The following is a 23,877-nucleotide window of genomic DNA, read 5'->3' as shown; positions in this document are numbered from 1 at the left end:
AGACAGGGGAGTGGATGCTTAGAGAGGCGGTCGTGACCCACAGCTCCTAAGGGCTGGGCTGGGTTCCACACGGGGCTGGGTCGGGCCTCCAGCCAGGACTCCTAATCATTAGATCGCCCTGCAGCTCTTTAGCGGAGCAGCTTCCTGAGGTCAGAGGTCCTACTCCTCATGATGCTTAGAACAACTCCTCTCTGCTTCATGGAGCCTCTGTTGACTTCTGATCGTGTCCCAGATACAATGTTCAGCCCTTCCCCTGCGCCTCTCCTTGAGTCCCCACAGCTGCCCTGTGAGGCAGCCCCCCTTGCTAACCCCATTTCTCCGATGAGGAAGCTGAGGCACAGACAAGTCAGGCAGTTGGCACAAGGCCACACAGTAGAAAGTGGCAGAGCTGGGACTTGAACACCAGCCGTCTGTCTCCAGCCCACGCTCAGATCCACTGGCTAAACGAATACCCATGAGCCACCCAAATGTCTGGATGATAAAATCCCACACAGACAGAACCATGACTTCTATGGCCTTCCCCTTCCTGCTGGCACATTGCAGGTGCTCAATAAATGCCCAAGATTAAAAACCTCCTCCTCTGTGAAGCTCTCCCGGGTTGCCTTCAGTCCAGACTTTCCCTGTCATACGGCACCCTAGGGTGAGCTCTATCTACAGGACACTTTCAAAATTGCCCAGTAGTACCTCTGCAGCACAGAAGGGCTTTGGGTCTGTATATGACACTCAGGGAAAGAGCCAGGCACCAAGGACCACGTACTGCATGACTTCCTTGACCTGAAATGGCTCAAGTAGCAAGTCCAAATGGACACAAGGTAGATTCGTGGTTGCTTCTGGCTGGGAGGGGGATGGGATTGGAATGTTTGGGGTGGGGAGTGATGGCTAAGACGTATCCCAAAATTGATGGTAGTGATGGTTGCATGAGTCTGGGAATAAGCGAAAAGCCACTGGATTGTACACTTTCTTTGTGTGAATTGTACACTGTGTGACTTAGTGTCAGTAAAGCCGTTAGAAATTACAAAGCAGAGTAATCAAGTCATTAACTGCATGATGATCAGCTTAACATGCCTCTCCCAGTAGAATGTACTCTCACTCTTCATTTATTTTAAGGTTTATTTTTTAGTTTTTGTTGTTGTTGTTGTTGTTGTTTAAAGATAGACCTTTTTTTTAAGATTTTATTTATTTATTTATTTGAGAGAGAGAGAGACAGAGACAGTGAGAGAGAGCACGAGCAGGAGGGAGAGGGAGAAGCAGGCTCTCCACAGAACAAGGAGCCAGACACGGGGCTCGATCCCAGGACCCCGAGATCATGACCCGAGCCCAAAGCAGACGCTTCAGCGACTGAGCCACCTGGGTGCCACTGGACCTTGTTTTTTTTAGAGCAGTTTAATGTTCACAGCAAAATTGAGCAGAAGGTACAGAGATCGCCCCTGTGCCCCCTGCCCCCTTATCCTCACCCCTCTTTCTCCCTGTGCCATTGAAAAGATGCTGGCAAGTAGGGGCTGAATGAATGAATGAATGAATGAATGAAATGCCTCCTTGGAGACCCTATCACCCCTCTTCTACACATCGTTCTCCCTCTTCTTTCCCAACTCAAATCCCAGGAGGCCCCACTTCCCTCGAAAAGGATGGAGCCCTGGGTTCCAGGCAAGTGCATGGGGCCTCTGCTGGGTGGTTTGCCTTGAATTCCTTCTGAAAGACTCACTCTGAGCTGCAGACAAAGCTCTGGCTTCTCATTTGTTTTTGAAAATGATCTGGCCTCTCTGGTGACTGCAGGGGAAGTTAATTAAAATGTGACTTCTCCAGGAGAGGCTTCCCCCACCCCGCCGCCTCCCTCAGGGCAGGTGCAGGTGGGCAGACTTCCAGTTGGCAGAGAAAGGACAGACAGACTCAAGAGCTGGCTGTTATGTTGGGGGTGGGGTGGGGTGGGTGGGGAGGCGGAAAAGCACATGGGTGCCTATCTCTGCACTTTTTACCAACAGTTGACTGGAATCAACCACTGCCCAAATGCCTTGAAGCCTTAGGCTGCAAGAGTCATCCCATGGGAGGATCACCCATTCTTTCACTCCTCAAATATTTATTTTGTACCTACTCTGCACCCAGTCCTGTGTTGGGAGTTCTAGGGCAAACAAAGCAGACACAAAGTCTTGGCCCTTATGAAATTTATTGTTTTGTAAAAAGGACAACTGACCGAGTAACCCCATAGTCAAGTGCACTCAGGAGTTGGATTGGGGGAGCACGGATTGCCTCTAGCTCTAAAAATCTCAGTCCACAGTGAGAGAAGATGTTTGCAATACATATACCTGGCAAAGGAACCTTATCCATCGTATATAAAGAGCAGCTACAAATTAATAAGAAAAAAAGGCCAGCAATCCTATAGAAGGATGAGCAAGAGACTTGAACAGGCACTTCATTAAGAGGATGTCCAAGTGGCCAAGATCCAGATTTCAAAGTTGTTTAATCTCTGAGCAATGCAAAGTAAAAACTCGGGCAGCCCTGGTGGCTCAGCAGTTTGGTGCCGCCTGCAGCCCAGGGTGTGATCCTGGAGACCGGGGATCGAGTCCCACGTCGGGCTCCCTGCATGGAGCCTGCTTCTCCCTCTGCCTGTGTCTCTGCCCCTCTCTCGCTGTCTCTATGAATAAATAAAATCTTAAAAAAAAAAAAAAGTAAAAACTCAACACTATTGGTGAGAATGTGGAGGAACCAGAACACAGATGCACCTCGTGGGAGGTATAAACAGCCACTGGGGCAAACTGTTTAGCGATATCTATTAAAGCTAAACATATGGCTACGGTATCCCAACAGTTCCCCCCAGACATGCACCAGAAATGAGTGCCCATGTTCAACAAAGACATGTCTGAGAATGCTCACAGCACCTCAACCCCTACTAGCCAGGTACTGGAAACGATCCAAATGGCCATTATAAGTGGATAAAAAAAGTCGTGACGTATTTGCTCCATAGAGCGCCCCGTAGCAGCAGTTCTCAATCAGGTTTGCCCTCCCGGAGGACACCTGGCCATGTCAGACACGTTCTGCCTTGTCACAACTTGGGAAGGGGTGCTGTACTGCCTTCCACGGGGTGGGTGGAGGCCAGCTACTGCTAACCGTCCTACAAAGCACAACACAGGCCTCACCTCCAACGATGAAGAATTACCCAGCCCTGAATGCCAGTACTGCCCAGGCTGGGAAGTCCCACTCTATGGCAACAATTTAAAAAAAAAAAATAGCCACACACAACCATACGGCAGCTCTCGCATGAAGTGCAGGGTGAGAGGAGCCAGACACGCAAGGGCCGAGCAAAAGGGGCTCGAACCCCTGCAGGATGCCGGGAGTCCTTGGGGCAGGGGTGGCGGCTGAAAGCAGCTCGAGGGGGCTTCGGGGGTGCTGGTCCTACTGCCTCCTGACCTGACGTGGGTGCCCCGCAGGCCGTGCAGTCCTGCATGCAGGCCTCCTTCAGAACCCATTCATCTGTGATGTGGCCATGGCTACGGGTTGAAGGAGCACTGTGTTCTCGAGCACCATGGGGTACCCCCTCTTCGCGCAAGCACAGTGTAAGCACTGGCAGCAGTAGCACAAAAACAATTTGTCAAGTCCCAAAGGGCGCTCTGCTGTGTGCTTTTGCGATGGTGGGTTCGTGCCCGGAATTGCCTGAGTGTTGGTTTTGTCATATGCGCTAACTTCTCCAGGCAGCAGGATCAGCCGGCGGAATGAGGTAGGGCTCTCCAAGAGTTCAGCCGAGAAGGAGGTTCAGCCTTCCAGCCCCACAGCTGGACTGGCTTCCCTCTTGGGCAGGTCACACCCCAGCATCCGAGAGGGTCACCTGTAGGACAACAAAGGATCCCCGGGCCTGTCTCAAGCGCACCCCCAGAGCTGTGCGCAGAGCATCCCAGGCTAGTGCTGTGGGAGTGCTCCCTGATCTTTTCTGGGGTTCCACCCAGCCCCAAACTCTCCTGTGCTTGAAACTCCACCTTGGGCAGCTCAGGCCTTTAGGTCCAAAGGCCGGGTGCCTCGGGACCCCTGTGTTCACATGTGAATGCCCAGAGGAGCAGCGGACTCACCCATGACCAGCTCAGCTGACCAATGAGACAAGCTCCCCAGCCCACTTTGTGCCAACACCACTGACCACAGTGACCCCTGTAATCCTGGTGACCACGAGCCAGGCTCCTCAGCCTCCATCACCTCTGAGGCTTAAAATAACCCTGCAAAGTGGTCACCACTGGCCCAGCTTCCGGGGGAGAAACAGAGGCCCGGGCAACTGGAAGGCCTGTTCTGCTGCACAGCTAATGAGTGGCCGAGGCAGGATTTGAACCCACGCCTGACTCCATGTGGTCTTTGCTGCCTCTGAACTGCTCAGTTGGCATTTAGTATACCCATCATCTTAGCTCTGCAGGCAACATGCTGCTCGTGCAGAGTGGATGTGCCTTGGCCTCTGCACTGCCCCTCCCTCTGCACACACAGAGCATGCACTTCGGGAGCCTGATGCCCAGGACGGCCCCAGGTAAAGTCCGCTGTTTTCACGAATAGCTTGGAGTTCTGGCAAGAGCTGCCCCTTCGGAAAACACTGTAGGCTGATGTGACATGGACACAGGACGGAAAGTCCTGACTGGGTCAGGGACAAGTATGCAGGAAAAAAAGAAAGATGCCGACCTTGGATTGGCATTTTGGAGAGAGTCAACCTGAAGAAGGTTCCAGTGGGTCAGCCAGGGAGAGCCAGAGAGCCAAGGGTTCTCCGAGGGGCTTCTTGGAAGCAGGAAGGAACATTGAGCCAGAGGTGTGAGGGCCTGGAGCCAATTCTGGGCCTCCTTTCCCAGCTGTCCACAAAGCCCTTCTAGAAGCCTCCAGGGGAAAGCTGCTCAGTGGAGGGCTCTGCAGGTCTCTGGGCACCTCAGGGGAGCCACGTAAAGCCAGCTGAGGATCAGAGCTCCTGACCCTGAACTTCCAGATGCAGGCAAGTGAGTCATGACAGACATCTGAGATCAGCTGCCATTGAAAGGGAAGGTGACTTCAGGTCTGATGTAGTAGTCACCGGCTTCGCCATGGCAACCCCAGTCTGATATCCATGAAACTGATGAGACTGGCCACAAATCTCCACTTTAATTGGCCACTCAGACCCCCACGCTACCTGCCCCCACCAACCGCACCCCCCCCTCCCCTGGCCCAGCCCAGAACAGGATGAGGGGCAGCCCAGAGGCAACAGCTCTCAAGTTGGAATGTGCAAAGGTCCTGGGGCAGGTGACATGGCCAGGCTGTTGGGCCATGTGAAGGTTGTAAGTACCTTCCCCACACGGGGATGCCTTGGAACCATCACCCTCTGTCTGCTGCAGAAGTGAAGAAAGAAACAAGGAAGAGAGCTAACATTTACTGAGCACCTCTTAAGTGTGGGGCTCATGCAATCTGATCTTATTTAGTAAACCTTTCTACTGAGCACTTACTCTGTCCTGAGAAATTCTTGTGCTTCCCCCCTGAACCCTGCTAATCCCACTTGGAGGTAGGCTTCCCATTCTACAGATGGGAAACCCGAAGGTTCACACCTGGCCAAGGCCACCCCAGTAGTAAATGGAATAGCCAAGGTAGATAACTCAGCTCTCCCAGACATGCTGACCCCCCAGCAGCGCTCTGAGGGAGGTCACATCATCGCCAGTGGACAGATGGGGAAGTCAAGGCTCAGGAAGAGAAGGGATCCGTGAATCCCTTTTAGCCCGCACGTGCAAGGCCCTCTGGCATTTCCCATGTCTGATAGTGGAATTCTAAGGAGTCTCCTGCAAAATCCTCAAGGTCTTTTAAGAGGCATGACGCCTTAGCTTTGCACCGCAGGGAAGTGTGAACTGTAGGAAGCTGTTCAAATATGGCCCAGTAGCTGGGATCCCTCCTGGTGGTTGAGGTGCTTGAGTCAAGAGGTGTTGGAGGTGGGAGCAGAATCGGGGCTCTGCATCAGACCACCCCGCCCTCCTCAGCAGCATTCAAACTGTGCCTTTTTTTGAGTTTCCTCTGTCACAACGTGGCTTGGCTGGAATACAGCTCTGGGTGACAGCTGTCCCCATCAGCAGACAGCTTCATTAAACCTCATTAAGATGTCATCCCTCGCTGCCTTATTTCCCGTCTCTCAGCTCTAATTAAAACCAGCTCTCTCCCTGTCCCAGGGGTCTCCGGATTCTCTGGGCTCCTTCTGCACTGAAGCTCCCTCTGCCACTTGCATGAGGGACCAGGCTCTGGAAACAGGCCCCGGATTGGGCTGGCCAGGCAGCCCCTCACCCCCCACCCCCTCACGGAAGCCCCCTCGGAGCAGGCACTGGTTGGCATGAGGACCATGGGGGTTTTACAGGGGCAAGTACAGATGGCGCTCCCCTCCAGCTGCTACCTTGCTCTGAAGTCACCTGAGGGTAAGAAAGACCACCCCCCTAGCCCTAGAGCCTCACCGAAGCCGGTGCTCGTGAAACAACTTCACAACATGCGAGCTGGCCTTGCAATTCAAGTCTAAGAATTTCCCACCCAATATGCTTCTGAAAATTTTTAACCAGCCCCTGTTTCCCAGCCAAGAGGTGAAAATGGGTGAAATCAGTTCACCTTTTATGTCTTGGTTGGCCCGGAACCAGATCTGACTCTAGATAAATGAACATTTCCAAGATGGGTTTCCAGTCTGGGAGCTCAGTGTGTGGGTTCTAGACTTACCTTAGATACTCAATCCATCCGGAGAAATCCCCGTAGAGGAATCCCTCCCTCTTCCTGGCAGCCACACAGAATGTAGTTCATTAACCCTCTAGCCCAGCGTCTGAACTAAATGAATGTTTGTCCGACAGTTGAAAAGCCTCCACTCACTTTCCTGCATCCTATTAAAGTGTAGTTACGTGAAATCCCACAGTTATTGCCTGGTAGTTATTAAATAAATATCTGTATATAGCTATACCCATGCATGTGTATGCACACACATACCATTGCGCTCATAGAGGGATAGTTCATTATTATAAAACAACTTAAGATCCTCGAATGAAAAGCACAATATAAATGCAAATTGTGATCCTGATTAGCATAGAGGATATTTATTTATTTCCATAATGAGAACCTCAGATAAACAATCATGTGAAATAAGGTGCATTATGCATCAAAGGACTCCGGCACCGTCTTAGAAGCCAGATTCTTTGAACCATGTGCATTGTGTGAGTGGCAGTTGAACACCGAATAATGATACTAAAAAGGCACACATGGGAAGACCACATCCATATATGATCAAAGGCATATAAAATAATGTCAAGTGAAAAAAAAACACAGCAGGGTTCAGAATTTTACATATACTATGGTTGCGAGCGTATAAAAAAAAGCTTCATTGAAAAAAATACTGGAAGGAAACTTAATGTAACTGATTGTGTGAGGGTATGTGGTTAGGGATAGGGGCCTTTGGAGAGGGTGCTGGGAGTTTACTTTTATAATTGAAAAAGTCGAATGGCAGAGTTAAAGCATAAGTTTCTATTTCCTATGCACCTGTCAAGGGCCACATTCAAACCAGTGTCAGTGTAATTGTGGGGGTTATAATGGGGGCCTAGCTGGCTGCTCCCCTGGTGGAGGGGAGGCCGCGAGCCAGGGTGAGGATGCAGGAAGCCGGCTTATTAATGTCACATAGAACAGAGGCCCAGCTCTGCCATTGCCCGTGTGACCTTGGGCAAGTCACTTAAACTGTCTGGCCCCTGCTTCCGCATCTGTAAAACTTCCCGGGGCTGCACTGAGTGTTTAGTGGGATCTGGCCCTAGCTGTGGCTTCGGCCACTGCTGCGGTTAGAGTTGGTTTTACTAGAGCAACTCCCCAGCTCAGGCCAAGGGGAGTCTCAGGCAGCGGGACACCTCTCCAGGCCCCATGGCACCTGCCCGGCCACCCTGCTCTCACGGCCAGCGCTGCATGTGTTTTGCAGCCGGCCTGCTTCCTCCATCTCCCTGGGGCGGCTCGGGCTCCCTTCTCCCTTCGTGCTGCAGGGACTGTTACTGCGACTGATGTATGGCCCTTGCAGTTGAGGCGGTCACGGTGACAGGGCCCCTGCGCTCCCTCCCCTCCCCCCGACAGCTTGAAACCAGGTCCTTCATTTGCATTTACATGATCTCGCTGTGCAGCTTATGAGATCGAGAGATTTATTTGCTACTTAGCTTGATGTTTGATTACACTCGGAGAAGGCGGTGAGCAGCAAAGTGCATGGATGCGTCTCTCGGAGCCTGCAGCCTCTGGGGGCCGGTAACTCAACAGCAGGTTTAGGCGGATGAGGGGGAAACGCGCAGCATTTTCAAAAGGCGAACGTGAGAGGCTGGGAGGAGAAACACCATGATCTCGATTTTTTTTTTTTTTTTTTTAATGAAAGCAATAGAAACTGGCTACGATGTCATCTGAATTATGAACAGCCCCAAGCCACTCTCTGAGGTGGCTCATTGTCCTGGAGCACACACTCACAGAAAGTTTTCCTCCCCGGCAAAAGCAGAGGCTCCTAAAAGAGAGGGTGCCCCCAAGGTAGGAAGGTGGCTAGGATGGCTTCTGCCCACTTGGCAGGGCTCCCAGACCTGAAAGTCAGGATTGACACTGGCGCTGCCAATTATACCCGTATGGTCCGGACCCCGAGCTCCTCATCTGTAAAATGGGGCAAACGACCCCAGCTCTCTAGTCTGCGGCTGAGATGAGTGAACAACCATGTGTTTGAGTTGACCACAAACCATGGTGACACAGAGCTGATGCCCAATAAACTGGCTGTTTAAGGAAGAAACAAGGAATAAAGCTAAATGCTCCCATGGAGAGAAGTCCCTCACTGTCATGCTTTGCAGTCACCTGTCACTTGTGTGTTTTGTGGGTGGTGCACGATGGGAACTGGCAGGCCCACTCCAGATGCCCACAGCTGGGGCAGACTCGAGGAAGGCAAGCTTGTTCTCATAGTAGTCTGAGCCCAGGCATAATGAGGAGTGGAGAGCTGCCGCCGCCAGCCTGTACCCTGTGGCCTTCCAGATCCAAACAGAAATTGTTTGGAACGTTACAGAGACATTACCATTTGGCCATCTTGGGACCAAACCGCTTGGGTTAGGATTCTAGCTTCTCAACTCTGTGTGACTTTTGAGCAAGTCACTTAACCTCTGAGCCTATAAAATAGGTACAATGAGAGTACCTAGCTCATAGGGTTATTGGGGCATTTCATAATGCAGGGCAAGTTCTAAGCAGAGGTTCTTTTTTTTTTATTTTATTTTTGATAGTCACAGAGAGAGAGAGAGAGAGAGAGAGGCAGAGACACAGGCAGAGGGAGAAGCAGGCTCCATGCACCGGGAGCCCGACGTGGGACTCGATCCCGGGTCTCCAGGATCGCGCCCTGGGCCAAAGGCAGGCGCTAAACCGCTGTGCCACCCAGGGATCCCCTGAGCAGAGGTTCTTAATAAAAAGTAGGCATACTAGCTAGTGGTCTTCATGAGCCTCTCCACTATTCTGAATTATCAGCAACTCTGTCTGCATTTGTGTCCATAGAGAACGAGTCATAAGATTCATATGTCCATTTGATGGCTCTTCAGAAAGTTAAACATAGAATTACCAGATGACCCAGCAATTCCACTCCTAGGTACATACACAAAGACATTGAAAGCAGGTACTCAAGCTAATATATGTTCACAACAGCATTATTTACAGTTGCCAAAAGATGGAAACCAGCCAGAGGTCCATCAACCAATGAGTGGATAATAAAATGAGCTAGATCCATACAGTAAAATATTAGTCAGCCATAAAAAGGCATGGAGTCCTCATACGTGCTACAATGTGCTCAAACCTTGAAAGCATTACACTAAAGGAAACGAAGCCCCAAGATAAAAGCCACAGAGTGTGTGATTCCATCTATGTGAAATGTCCAGAACAGGCAAATCCACAGACAAAGAAGGTAGATTAGTGATTGCCCGAGAACAGGGCAAGAGGAGGATGGGAGTGACTGGTTAATGGGTATGGGATTTCCTTTTGCGGTCTTGCCACTAGACAGGCAGTTGTTGACATTGTGGATGTGCTACATAGCCCTGAATACACTTACAAATGACTAATGGTGAATTCTATGTAAATTTTGCCTCAATAAAAAGAAAAATTGATATGTCCACAGGAAAGATATGCCATGCTTCCCACCCAAGCAATTTGGGAAACTCCTCTCTCTTTGGGATGAGAAAGAAAAGGAATGCAAATATCTATCTCACCACGACACATTGGAAAGTTGGAAAACATCCCTCCATCTTAAGGAAGTAAGCTTGCGTGGCATGGGTAGGTGGTGTCTCCGCCAGGACTCAAATAGTTAAGCCAGGTCCCATGTGGTTTCGTTGCTCTCTGAGGTAGTCTGTATGGCAAAGCCGGTGAAGGCACATCTACGAGAGGCTTTTGAGAGCTTCACGAAGTAGTTGTTCCAAAGCAGGCCAAGGGCCAGTGGAACTTGATGGATTTCACTTGACATTATGTACCATCTTATGGTGGAGAGGGAGTACTGGACCGTGCAAACGGAGACCTGGGAGCTGGTGCCCGACCACCTTGCCTGCTCCCCGTGGCCCCTGCCTCATCTATACTGAGAGACACTAGGAGATCAGTGACCTTCCCACCAAGTGCCACAAGTCCCCTGTGGCTCAGAGAGGAGCTCGGGGTACCTGAAGAGGAGAGGAGAGGTTCCCCAGTGTATGAAGCCCTCATCCTGAACCAGCCAGGCGCCCACTATCATACAAGTTTTATTCACAGGGGGGTCTCCACATCAGATTTCTTTTGCAGAGCGGGCTCTAAGACTTTCAGGAAAAAAAAAATGGGACTCCTTCAGCGAGGCCATCTCGGGAGTCCTCACCAGGTCCACCTGGTGCAAGGCAGATGGGATCTGAATCCAGACTCTGATCCTTCTCACCAAGTGACTGTGTGACCCCTTGGAGTCTCAGTTTGCCATCATTCATGAAACAGGGATAACCATCCCCACCTTGAGTGGAGAGACCAGATTTAGAGAGATACCTGAGTCTGAAGAGTCAAGGGGTGAGAGGTGCGCAGTAGGTGTGCACCAGCTGGGATGGGCTCTTCCTTCCCCTTCTCCAGCGCACCACTGTCTCAGTAAAGGGAAGAAACACGTCTGTGCTGACTTTGATGTGGCGTCCAACAAGCACAGGAGCACGCTTCCAGACTGCTGAGGAGTAAGGAATAGACCAGGAGCCACTCCGCCGACAGGGAGCCGTCAGCATGATGGATAAATGACATATTCATCTGGTTACTTGGTCACCTCAGCAGCCAAGGGTCAAAGACAGAGGACTGCAGGACCACAGACCCAAGAAGGAGGCTCCCCACCAAAAAAAAAAAAAAAAAAGAGAGAGAGAGAGAAGAAAGAAAAAGAAAAAGCAGAGAATGATCTATGTACTTTTCAAAACTTAAAACAGAAATCAAAGGAGAACTGAACTGTTTTAAGTTTTGACAGCTGCAAGGATCATTCTGTTTGGTTACTCTATTTATGTTTTCATTTTCTTTATAGATTCATTGAAAATCGCATCATGTAATAGGGAAGAAAAATGTTCAGTATTTCCCGCCCCCCCCACATACACCCTTGTTCCTTCCCGAGAACAGATGAAAACGCCAGCTCCAGTGACTTCTGTTTTGATGTATATTTCATAATATCTCATTGATTGTAAGTTTTATTTCCATGTCAATAAAAAACTGGTATTGTAATAAATGAGAAGGAGTTTAACACAAAATGGCAGCTGACCTGTTAGCAGAGCATGTAGCAGAAACGGAGGAAGAGGCTCTAGGATGAAGCCTGTTAATAAGGATGGGTATTGATTGCAGTGTGGAGCCGGATGGCTGGGGGACAGGGCCCCACTGCTCCCCCCTCCATGCAACTGTGGGCTTGTTTTCTGGTTGGCTCCGGGCCGCTGCTCATACAAAGTGATGTGGGGACCCAAGCAATGCATCACCCCTCCAGCACGGGCAGTGGCGGCAACTTGCAGGGAGCAGGGCACAGTGCTCGGTACCTGGGAGCATACGGAGATGGATAATAATCTGGTTTGGGATGAAGGAGTGTCAGGGAGTGAGTGCAGGCGTTTGGGCTGACCTCAAGGGGCACTGACGCACAAGCTGCAGGGGGTGCCTCTTGGCCAGGGCTGTACCCGAGGGAAATCCTTCACAGTGTGAGGCTGTCCAGAGGCTTATGGGGGAGGGACCACCATCCAGAAGGGGAAGAAAGCACAGGAGCCCAGGGTGGGGGAAGGCAATGGAGACGGGCTTCCGTGTCCAGGTGATATGGCTCAGAACAGGGCAGGGTGCCTGGCTCTGCTGGCTCCGCTGGGCGGCAGCAGTTTAGAGTCTTAAACATGGAACATGAGACTATTTGGGGTCTTATGAACTTGAGGCTCTGTTTGATCAATGGCTAGCAGATGCTGGTGTCATTTAGAGGGCCATGCAGGGAATGCCTGGGTGGCTCAGCAGTTGAACATCTGCCTTTGGCTCAGGGCGTGATCCCAGTCCAGGGATTGAGTCCCGAATCTAGCTCTCTGTGAGGAGCCTGCTTCTCCCTCAGCCTGTGTCTCTGCCTCTCTCTCTCTGTGTCTCTCATGAATAAATGAATAAACAAAATCTTTTTAAAAATTCTAAAAAAAATTTTTTTAAATTAGAGAGCTATGCAGGCCCTAAATGGCTAAAAATTTACAATCGATGAGATATTTTGAAATATACATTTAGGCAGGCCCTAAATGGCTAAAAATCTGCTTGTTCAGGCTGTTTTTAAAACAACTGGGTATGTGAAGTGTTGGTGCCAATGGGCTTTTGAGCTGAGGAGTCTCAGCCTGCTATGAAGAAGTATACCTCCCAGGGACCCAGATCCACCATCAGTCACATCTCCATCATCCACTCCTGGGTCCCCACCAACTCCTAGCTTAACTGTCACGGCCTCGGGACTCTGCATCCCTGAGTCGAAGCCTCTGTGACATGATCTCACTTTCCTCCCTGGACCCACCTCACTATAGCCAACCAATCATTTGGGTGGTGGTCTTGGCCACAGCTCACTCAATGGCACATCAGTGGCATGAGCACCAGGCAGCTCTGTTCCATTTACTACAGTGTCCCCAGTACTGGGCACACAGTAAATCTTTTTTTAAGAATTTATTTATTTATTAATGAGAGACACAGAGAGAGAGGCAGGGACATAGGCAAGAGGGAGAAGCAGGCTCCCTGCAGGAAGCCCAATGTAAGACTTGATCCCAGGACCCTGGGATCATGACCTGAGCTGAAGGCAGATGCTCAACCGCTGAGCCACCCAGGTGTTCCCACAGTAGGTCTTCAACGAACACTTCAGGACTGTTCACATGACTAAGTATCAATGAGTCGTGCAGGCGGCTGCTGTTCTGGAAGCTCATGGAAAGATTGCTCCTCCCAGGCCTGACTTGTCAGTATGGCATCTGTTCCCAGATTCTCCAGGGAGTTGAGCTCTGAGGGCAAAAAGTGGAAAAGACCAGTCCTGCCCCGCAGTGGGCCCCATGGAAGGGTCACAGTTCCTGCAGTTGGTGAGAACACCAGAGCCTGGGCAGTTTCCCACTTGTGACAATGACATGAGGTGGGGGAGGCTGAGGGCTAAAGAGAGGGTCAGTCCAGGAGGGCAGCCCAGAGGAGGTTCCTTCTCCCCTGCTCTGGCTTCAGGGATCCCATCCATAGAGTGAGAGGGAAGATGAGCTGATTTCTAGGACTTCCTCCAGCTCTGCCTTTCTCTCTCCGGAGCATGCCTGGATCCCCGTCACCCCGATCCACATCATCCAGGTCTTTTGTTCAGGAAGGCAGAGCAGCCAGCAAGAAAGCTGCAGAGCTAGCGTGATCTGGGCCCAGTGTGGACGCTCCTGTTTGTTAGCTCATGCCTGGGCGAGGAGAGAGGCCTCAGCGCCCCTCACGCAGTAAGCTCAGGGAACAGGGACGAGTGGCACTAATTAGAGAGACCTGATGGCGCCTGTCCCACTTCCACATGCCGCCCGGGGCTCACACCACCCACCCGCCCTCAACCCAAGTGACCAACGTGAAGCCAACTGGGCCACCCTGGGACGGGACTGCGCTGGCTTCTCCAGCACACACGGCAGCCACTCTGAGAACCTTCCCCGGTTTGTGGGAAGCCTTCTTAGATGCTGAGCTGCACCGCGGGCAAAGGATGGAGGGCGTGTGAGCAACATGGGAATGAAGGCCCTGGATCCGCCAAACCCAGGCCCCCAGCCTCTGGCATCTGCATCTGCAGGTGAACATTGCAGATGTCCCGGCTCCAGCTCCTCGCTTGGGAGGAGGGAATGAGCGATGGGAAAAGAGATCCGAGCTCCCCTGAAGGCGCCTGCTGATCGATATTAACGGAGGATGAGGGCCGTGCTATAAATGATTTAATGGGTGGCTTCTCACACACGATAGGGCTGAATAACTCAGGTAAAGATTTCAAATATATGGCATAATTGCTACATGTGAAATCTGTTTGTACTTAGCTTTTAGTCTTGGAAATTACCAAGCTCTGTGCTGCTCCTACAATTAATCATTAAAGAATTAAGAGGGAGAATACTCATTATTGTAAAAGACTCCGGCGATGGTCTTGATCCAACTTATAAAATAGACAGATTTGGTGCAACTGAATAATTTTCCTCTTCTCTGAACAAAATCAGGAATGCTAGTCATACTCCCTGGCTGGAGTGAATGCTTACAAACTCGTACAGACCAGCCTATAATTACCAAAATAGAAAAAGAACAGCATTTTGTAATGAATGACAAGCTGCTGAGCGGAAATCTAATTTGGTCTAATTAAGCAGCCTTTTGTGAGGATTTGTCTTTAGATGAAAAGAGGGAGCGGAGGAGATCTAAATGCAAATGAACTCCATCATTTTGGTGTTAAAGGGCCAGGCCCAGACCTCTCTTCCTCAGACGATGACTTCTCTCCTTGTCACCCAAGCCCACGAGCACCCCACCTGCCTTGTCCCTCGTCCCTCATATCTTTCCAAACAGGACACCTCGAGAACTCTCAGGGAGCTTTTGCTTGTTCAGGAGCAAATTTTCTTTTGCCCAAAGTAATAAAAGCCAATGGAGTTGTGCTGATTAGAGGAGTCTAATCTGCTGTTCTCCAAGGGGGCACTTTCTGAAGCCCGGAGGGTGGAATGCACACCAGTGCCATCAGCAGCACGGAGCAACTCGCGGGGGAAGCACCCCTGCATGGGCCGGAGTGCCCCCCAGGTCAGCCACCTCACAGGCTCGGTCAGCCATGCAGGTGGACTCTGGCCCACAGAGGTAAGAAGGTGCACCTTGCCTCTCCGCCTCACACCAGGTCTTCAGGGATGAGCAGAGGCCAAAAGTGTGGCTGCCATTCGTGGGGGTTCCCAAGACCATCTCCAGCTCAGACACTGACCAGAAGGAACCACCGATCTCAGAAAAGCCACTGTTCTCACGGTCACGGTTTATGGACACAGACTGAACCAGCAGGTGAGGTAGGAGCCAGCAGTATTCTCCTCTGCCCCCCGGAGTTGTGTGGATATCATTTACTCCTCCCAGCTTGGAGGTGTGACCATCCTTACAGAGCATCGCCTACCAAGGAAGCTCCCCAAGCCTCTGTGTCCAGAGTTTTACTGGGAGCTGGTCACAGAGACGGGCTGATCACTGGGATGGCTCATCTTAGTCTCCAGCCCTTCCAGAGCTCCATGACGCCGTGTGGCCCGAGGCCCCCACCAGAAGTCACACTGTTAGCGTGGACCCACTGGCTCAGCCCAACCTCAGCTAAGCCAGACGTTCTCATGAGGAAGGACATTCCAAGGGCTGAGAGCTTAGAGGTTTGCCTCCAAGGAGCCGGGGCCTCATCCTTTCTTTGGAACTTGAGAGGGTAGGGACATCCCCAACCTGCTGGGTTAACCCTTTATTGCCCAGTGGTGATACCCTACTCACAGCCACCGCCAGTGGAAGGGGCAGAGTGGTAAGACCTGACCAGGGTGGGTGGATGAGAAGAGAAAAACAGAATACACTGCCTGACTCTGCCGCCACAATCTCCCATCTCCGCTCTCCAACTTGTGTTCAAAGGAATTGCAAACGTCTCGGCTTCTTTATGGTTCCAAGAGGAGCAAGTTGAATGAGGGAGAGGCAGGAGGCCATGGCAGGTCGCCCTCGGCAGCCCCCTCTGTATGACCACAGGTTCAGACCAAGAATGCCCCCCAGACTGCCAGTGTGAGTCAGTGGCCCCTGCTTCTCTGCACCCCCAGATGCCTGCCCTGGCATTCAGGTTGCCCGAGGGGGGGAAGCCAGGAGGGACCAAGCAGAATGCAGGGTGAGTGAGCACAGAGCATGCATCCTGGGGGGAGACACAGGAGATGGGGAGACACAGGAAACAGGGAGACACAGAAGACACGAACTCCTTCCTGTGTTGAGTGCTGTTACGGGTGCTGGTTTCGGATCCCCAAATTCATATGTTGAAACCTAATCCCTAGGGTGATGGCTTTTGCAAGTGGGGCCTTTGGGAGGTGATTAGGTCATGAGGGCAGAGTCCCCCTGAATGGGATCAGCGCCCTTCTAAGAAAAGGCCGGAAGGTTAGCTTGCTCCTTTTCCATGTGTGTGGCCACAAGGAGAAGCCAGCCAGCCGTGAACCCCGGGAAGAAGGCATTCCCCAAGAACCCGATTGTGCCGGCACTCTGACCTGGGAAAAATAAATGTTTATTGCTTAAGGGCGCCCTCCCCACACCCCAGGCCAGTCTGTGGCAATTTGTGACAGCAGCCCGAGCTGGCTCAGACAAGCACACACAGCTCCTGGAAGTCAAGGAAGTACTCTGTGCCCCATGCCTTGGTCAGGGAAGTGCTTGACACCCAGGGACCCTCAGTGACTGTCTCTGACCTGACCTCTCATTGAGAACTGTGCCCCCACCTCTCCTCATCTCCACCCCCCTTAGTGTTCCTCCACAGCACTTACCAACCATGTATTTTACTGATGAATTGTGCTCACCAACTGTCTCTTCCCCGTAACACATGAGCTTGCAGGGGTCATTCTGCTGCTGCTGCTCGAGGCTCTATCTCCAGTGCCTAGAATAGTTTTGGGCGTATCGTAGGTGCTCAAATCTTTGTCGAAGGATAGATGGATAAATGAATGAATTCTCACTGTATCCTACAAAGCAGGTCTGTGCTTATCCCAGTGACACAGATTAGTGCTCAGCGGTGACATGCGCACCCAGGCCCACCCAGCTAATGGCCAGGGGCTGGGAGGTTGGGAGGCCAGGGATGCCTGATTCTGGCCTCCCTCCTGCTAAGGCCTCTACTGTGTACTGCAGCCTCTTCACCAGCCTGCAGCACAGACACAACAGTCAGCTTGGTAGGAAGTGGGCACAAGAGACTGCTCGTGTCTCCAGCTGTCCCTGGGGCCTGCAGTCAGTGTCACAGCCTGGACAGGTCAGGAAGCCCTCCATTGCCCTCAGACATCTATTAGTTTTCCGGGGCTGCTGCAACAAATTGCCACAAACTTGGTGGCTTAAAACCACAGAAATTTGCTTTCACCCAGTTCTGGGAGCTACAAGTCTGAAATCAAGGTGTCCGCAGAATTGCTTCCTTCCAGGGGCACTCAGAAAAATGTGCTCTGTGTCCCTCTCTGAGCTTCTGGTGGCCCCAGCAATCCTTGGCAGACCCTGGCTTGAGGGGGTCTCCCTCCACCCTCTGCCCCCGAGTCATTGGGCCTCTTCCTCCTATGTGTCTGTGCTTCACACCTCCCCCCAACACTTTCCCTTACAAGGACACTGGTCATTAGAACTGGGGCTCACCCAAAATCCAGGAAGATATCATCTTGAGATCCTTAACTCAATGATATTTGCAAAGACCCTATTTCCAAATAAGTTCCCATTCACAGGTACTGGGGATTAGGACTAGGGCAAATCCTTTTGGGGGACACATTCGGCCCTCCACACCCTCCAACGATATGGCACAGCAATGACACCCACATGCTTGTGCATGGGGCGGGGCATGGGGGCACCTATCAATGCACAGCCCTCATCAAACAGATGTCAGGGAACCACCTCAGTGCCAAGCAGTGTATCAGGATAAGCCAGACCCCATCTTCTGGGGCTGACGTGTGTGTGACCCTTATTACAGCTCACGGGGAGACAGGAGCTCAAATAGGTAGATAAGCAAGGTTCTAGGGGCCCAGAAGCTGAAAGAAGTGCACCACCCACCCTCCCAGGATGCTGTGGGATCACGTGGGGAAGATTTCCCAGAGCATGTGGTATGTGAAGTAGGAGTGAAGGGAGAAGTGGGTTTTTCTAGTGGTAACATGCCAGGGGCATTCCTGGAAGCATGTGGCCACGGAGACCACGTGGAGGCTGGGACACGCAGAATCCCGTGGCACATCGGCATCATAAGTACATCCGGCTGTGGGGGTGCTGAGGAGGGATCGGGCTTGTCTACCCTCCAGCTAAGGGGCAGACTTCCCGGGAGAGGCAGCATTTCAGGACTGGGAAAGCTGACCAACAGGATACGGGTGGCATCTCACAGCGTGTGCCCAGGCCGTGGCCTGTACAGTTGCGGGTCAGTGGTCGTGGGACGATCAGCAAACAGCAGTTAGGAGAGTCAGACTGGTAGCACAGCAGAGCCTGGGAGGCAGGGGTCCCCAGGAGTCTGGCTTGACGCTCCAGTGGGGGGACAATAAGAGTCTGAATTGAGAGGCACGTGGTCAGTGCAGGACATCTGAGCTGGTCAGTCTCGAGAATCTCCAAAGGTGATTCAGTGCAGAGAAAGCTGCAGGCTGATGTCACGCGGCCTCTTTATTTTTCCTGCCCCTAACCTATCCCCTTCTCCCTGCCCAGCTCCCCAGGAGCTCTCCTTAGCCGGGGGCATTCAGGACTGGCGAGCACTAGGGACGTTTGGAGAAGATTCTCTGCTCTGCCCCACAGCGGGCCTCCTCCCCACCCCAGTGTCCCCTTGGCAGTGAGACTGGAGCCCTCCTGCATCCTGTGACATTCTCCGCTGCAGACCAGGTTTAGAGTCAGGCCTCACTGGTGCACGTGACTCTTAAAGAACAATAATTAAATATTTGCTCTTGCCCAGATTTTTTTCATTCCTCGTGATGCATGATGTCCAGACTGGGCTCTCCCAGCTACCCAGGGAATCTGTTCTTTTCAGAATGTCAGAAAAGCCTCATTTTAAAGAATGGGGAACAAACTTCAAAGGAGAGTCCCAGCCTTTGCTGGAAAGCTTCAAATGCCATCCCTGCCCCCTCGAAGACCTAAGACTCCGTTAATGCTGCTGCCGGCATGTAGGAAAAGTCTTTTTGTACGGAAATGTCAACCCCTTTCCAACAATAAAATGGTTAAAAGTTTTCCTCTTAAATGATGTGCTTCCTCAATGTAAAACAATCTCAGAAGGACAGAGCATCTTTACTATTCTACACCCCAGAATTCCCCTAAGAAATCAAATATAATCCTCTTTAAGAAGCTTTAAATAATTTTGAGCTTTCTTATTGACTTATTAAAAAGCAGCTTAAAACACGCCTTCAATGCAATCCTTTTACAAGGGTCAGGGATATAAAATTTGAAGAAATATAATTAGTAGATCAGTTGGAAAGGCATAAGCAGTCAGATCCAATTTTGACTATTTCAGAGAAACACCCCCAACCAGCCTGCCCTGGGACGAGGGTGCCATTTCTCCTGCCTTTGTCCTTTATCCTTGCATGAATCATCATGAATTTCGAAATTCCCTAATGATTCTCTGCCCAGAGGAATCTGCTGCCACAAACCTACTCACGTTTCCCCTGGCAGCCCATTCCCGGCAGCTCGTAGTTGTCTGTGAGCTTTCCTCTGGTCCTAATGACTGAACTTTTCAGAAACCCCTTTGTTAAGAGCTTCAAAGGGCTTAGAACATTCCCACGGTGGCCTTTGATCCCTGGCATCCTTGAGCAATAGGAACCCGGCTCAGCAAGTGCACTTTGAACCACCACGTTCTTCCCAGGCCACTGGAGCCATACTCCTTCCTGGGATGAATGGAGCCAGTCACAGTTCGATAATTCTCATGTTTGAGCGAATGAATGAACAGGTGAGCGAACGAAAGCCCAAAGCCTTCCTGAGTGTATGATTGTCCAGCAGAAAGCCACACAGATGGGAACTAGGAAAATTCGACTTTTCCTGGGGAAGGCATCCGCTGGACCACATGCATTCCCTATTTAAATAAAAAGAGATAATCTCTCTTAAAAGGCACAACACAGTTCATTTTTAGAGCCAAGCAAGAGTTTTGTCAAATGCAAACCCTTACAAGAGCCAATCCCCAATTCTAAAAACGAACTCTGACACACGCAGGCACCCCAACCACGACTCCAGGGCAGGTGATGGACTCAGGTTTATCAGAGGAGGAACCGACATGATCAGTGGGACCCTCTGAACCTGGATCGTCAGCGCCAGCTCCTGTGGCAGCTGGGAGCCATGAAGCAGGGCCGGGAGCCACGCACCAGGGCCAGGAAAGCTCCCGGGATGTGTCCACGGGCTGTCCAGTTTTCACACATTGGGTTGGGCCTGGAAGGGCTCTCTCTAGACACAAGTTGTCATCCTGACCTGCATGCAGTTTGGAAGTTTAATGTGTAGGCTAGGAGCCACGGCTGCCTGGTGAAATCCAAGCTCTGTTGCTTCCCAGCTGAGAGACCTTGAGCACACGACTGCCCCCCTCTTTTTTTTTTTTTTTTTAAGATTCCATTTTTATTTATTTGACAGAGAGATAGAGCCCGAGAGCACAAGCAGGGGAAATGGCAGGGGGAGAGGGAGAAGCAGGTCTCCCGCCGAGTGGGGAGCCTGACACAGGACTCGATCCCAGGACCCAGGATCATGACCCGAGCCAACGTCAGACACTCAACTGACTGAGTCACCCAGGCACCCCGACTGCCCCCCTCTTTGCTTCAGAGTTCCCAGTTAGAAAGTGGGGATGCAGATAGGAACTTCCTCGGAGGGTGGTTATGAGCATCCGAGAAGAGAACACAAAGCGACTGGTGGTATGGGTGCAAACCCAGAAAACACTAGCAATCTCATGCAGCTCAGTCCCATTGGTAACTTGCCCAGCGTCTGCACCCACCAAAGCCTCGGGAGAAGGGAGCCGGCATGGCTATGCTCGCGTTCCCATCTGCCGTGCTTGGTCCAAGTACCCACCAAAGGGCCGGTCACATTGCCGCCCTGAGCAGCCTGGCATTTCCATCCTACAGTAAGGAACCTTGCAAATAACCCAAAATAACTAGCCCATATTGACAGACAATATCTACTATCAGGTGTGTGCCAGGCATTGTGCTCCGTGCTGGGTGTACTGAAATGAGAGACACAATTCTCGGTGCCCCCAAAACTTATAATTTTCTGGGGTACAGAAAGAAGGAAACGGGTGGGCATGGGGCAGAGTCATGGGAGCCATTGCAGGGGTCTGTTTGGGTGCTGGGCTCCAAGGCCAGATTTAGCAAAACAAAACAAAAAAACAAGCCATCTAGCTAAATTCAAATTTCAGATAAACAATGAAAAAAATTTTAGTAGAAATGTGTCCCAATTATTACGTGGGACATACTTATTATTTATTCATTGTTTATCACAGATTCAAATGTGACTGAACAGCCTGTATTTTATCTGGCAGCCCTCGCTGGGTAGAAATGACATGAAGGGAGCCCTAGTTCACCCTGAGGGGAGGGCCAGAGGCTGTGGGCATCCCCATGAGTAGTCATTCAGAAGCTAGTAATGACCCCCGGCACATCACCAAGCGATCGGGGTACACGTTTGTCTTAGACTGTCAGACTGCTTTAACAGAATACATCAGACCTTTACTTTCACAGTTCTGGAAGCTGGTGAGTCCAAGATCAAGACACCAGCACTTTGGCTGGGTTGAGAACCCTCTGTGGTTGCATACAGCTCACTTCTTGCCATGTCTTCACATGGCAGCAAGAGGGTGAGGGAGCTCTCTGAGGTCCGTTTTATAAGGGCACAAATCCCGACAATGAGGGCTCCTCCTTCATGATGAATCACCTCTCAAGGAGCCCCCCTTCCTAATACTATCACCTTGTGGGTTAGGATTTCAACATACGAATTTGGGAGAACAAACACAGTCCGCTGTAGCATATCTTTCAGGTAAAAATCATGCTCCCCCTAAAACAGAATGACCTGAGGTCGACTGGGCTTCCCAGCACCAACCTTCCTGTTTATGGCACAATGTCAACGCGTCCCAGAGTAGAAGCAACATGCGATTTTGAAAAGCAGCTTTAGACATCTGTGCAGGAACTGAGGGCATGGTCGTTGACTTGGGGTGGTTGTGGGGTCTATAGAAAGTGATTGAAAGGAGAGAGCGAGCGGATCTCGTTGCAGGGGCCCAAGAGTACTGTGGGCAGATGGGGCGCTCCAGGATGACATCAACACTTTCTGCTCGGGGACTCTGTCCCCTGCCATAGAGTTCCGGGGAGCTGGGCTTGTGGCCACCTCCTCTAGATCATTTTCTGGGAGCCCCTCCAGCTTCTCCATCTTGTTCAGCATCATTTCCTGCTGGGTTTAGGGTCACAGATGTCAGGGTTGCACGCATGCTTCAAGGGCCACGGCTTTCCTAACAAATTATAGTGCTTCCTGGAACCTCTGAATCTTGGATGCAAGGCCGGCTCATCCATCAGGCCTGGGACACAGTGACCAGGGCCCACAGGACTTAGAGGGGCCTGCAAAAATGTTTTAATTTCTTTCCCAAGCAGAAGAAAAGAAACCTATCCATCTATAAGATAAAATTTTTCATTTTTTTAAAGGTTCATGACAGCAGAAGTGCCCCAAGCGCATGGCTGGGGAAATGGTCCCAGTTTCTTTCTCAGAAAGGAATAAGCATCTGGAACTCAGGGCATTGCTGCCCAGGGGGCAGCACACATTCCTGCAGAAAGAACACACAGAGAAAGCAGGAAACTGACTCCACCTCCTCCCACCACCACGGCCTCCATGTGGGTGCTGAGGGGGGTCCAGGCTCTGCAGTCATCTAGACCTGCGTTCTAATCCTGCCTACACTGCCTACCAGCTGTGAAAGCCTGGAATAAGGGGTGTCCTCGCTGAGCCTTGGCTCCTGCGGCCATAAAATGGGGACGGCAACACCACTTACCACCAAGGGCTGCTCTGATGACCAGGCAGGCATACAGCACTCAGTACGAGGCTCAGCACCTCGTTAGTGCTCACCAAAGGGTAGCTGTTATTCCTGTGACTATTGCACACTGAAATGTCATCGAAAAGAAAAGAAACGATGGCGCAACTGGTAGGAGGGAGCCAATGCCAAGTTCCCGGCATTGACGCATTATCAGTTATCTGAGATGTCACCACCAGGGGAGGCTAGGGAAAGGGACCTAAGGACCCCTCTGTACTGTTTTTGCAACTTTCTATGGGTTGATAATTATTTTGAAATTAAAAGTAAAAAGAAAAGAAAAAATAATAATAAAAATAAAAAAATAAAAGTAAAAAGAAAAGAAAAGAAAAGATGGGGCCAAAGAAATGCCCTTCGTAAATAAAGAATATGAATGCCAACAAAGGGTGAATGGACTTCGTGAATAACTCTCATTTTCTGGGAAACTCTGAGGAGCTCGTGTGTCCCCTCACGTCCCCCCCACTGCCCCTGTTCAGCTGCTGTGGTCTTTTCCTTCATTATGCCAGCGCCTCAGAAGTAAACCTCTCTAATTTTCTACACCACAGCTATTTATTTAAATGCTAACTCGCATTATGAAGTGATAATCCACACGCGCAGGAGATAATTTATGAAGCATTTAAATTAAGAGGAGCAGCTAATTGGGAGCATGTGTCTTATAAGCCTCGCTAACACCAGGAAACTACAAATTAGGGGGGAAATGGAAGATATTTTTATCTTGCTTTTATCTTCTTTTGGAAGGCACTTGGAGGAAAAATCTCCCTGTGATACACGACAGTCCCCCAGCCCCTCTGGAGGCCGGT

General features: G+C 50.9%; 1 protein-coding gene across 2 annotated transcripts in view; it reads right to left on the bottom strand.

Moving 5' to 3' along the window:
* CFAP77 (cilia and flagella associated protein 77) overlaps positions 1 to 23,877 on the bottom strand; it is a 130,490-nt gene that overhangs the window by 57,026 nt on the left and 49,587 nt on the right. The window contains exon 1 of one of the 2 annotated variants that reach the window (XM_077851189.1): positions 23,042 to 23,123. The exons of the other annotated variant lie outside the window; for it this stretch is intronic. Coding sequence (XP_077707315.1) covers positions 23,042 to 23,074 — 33 coding nt within the window. The 5' untranslated portion in view covers positions 23,075 to 23,123. Of the gene's footprint in view, positions 1 to 23,041; positions 23,124 to 23,877 lie in introns of those variants that run through there. 2 annotated transcript variants of the gene reach the window in all.

Source organism: Canis aureus, chromosome 16, assembly GCF_053574225.1.
Source record: "Canis aureus isolate CA01 chromosome 16, VMU_Caureus_v.1.0, whole genome shotgun sequence".
Taxonomy (NCBI): domain Eukaryota; kingdom Metazoa; phylum Chordata; class Mammalia; order Carnivora; family Canidae; genus Canis; species Canis aureus.
Note: the sequence above shows the minus strand (reverse complement) of the source record. Positions and strands in the feature narration are given on the sequence as shown.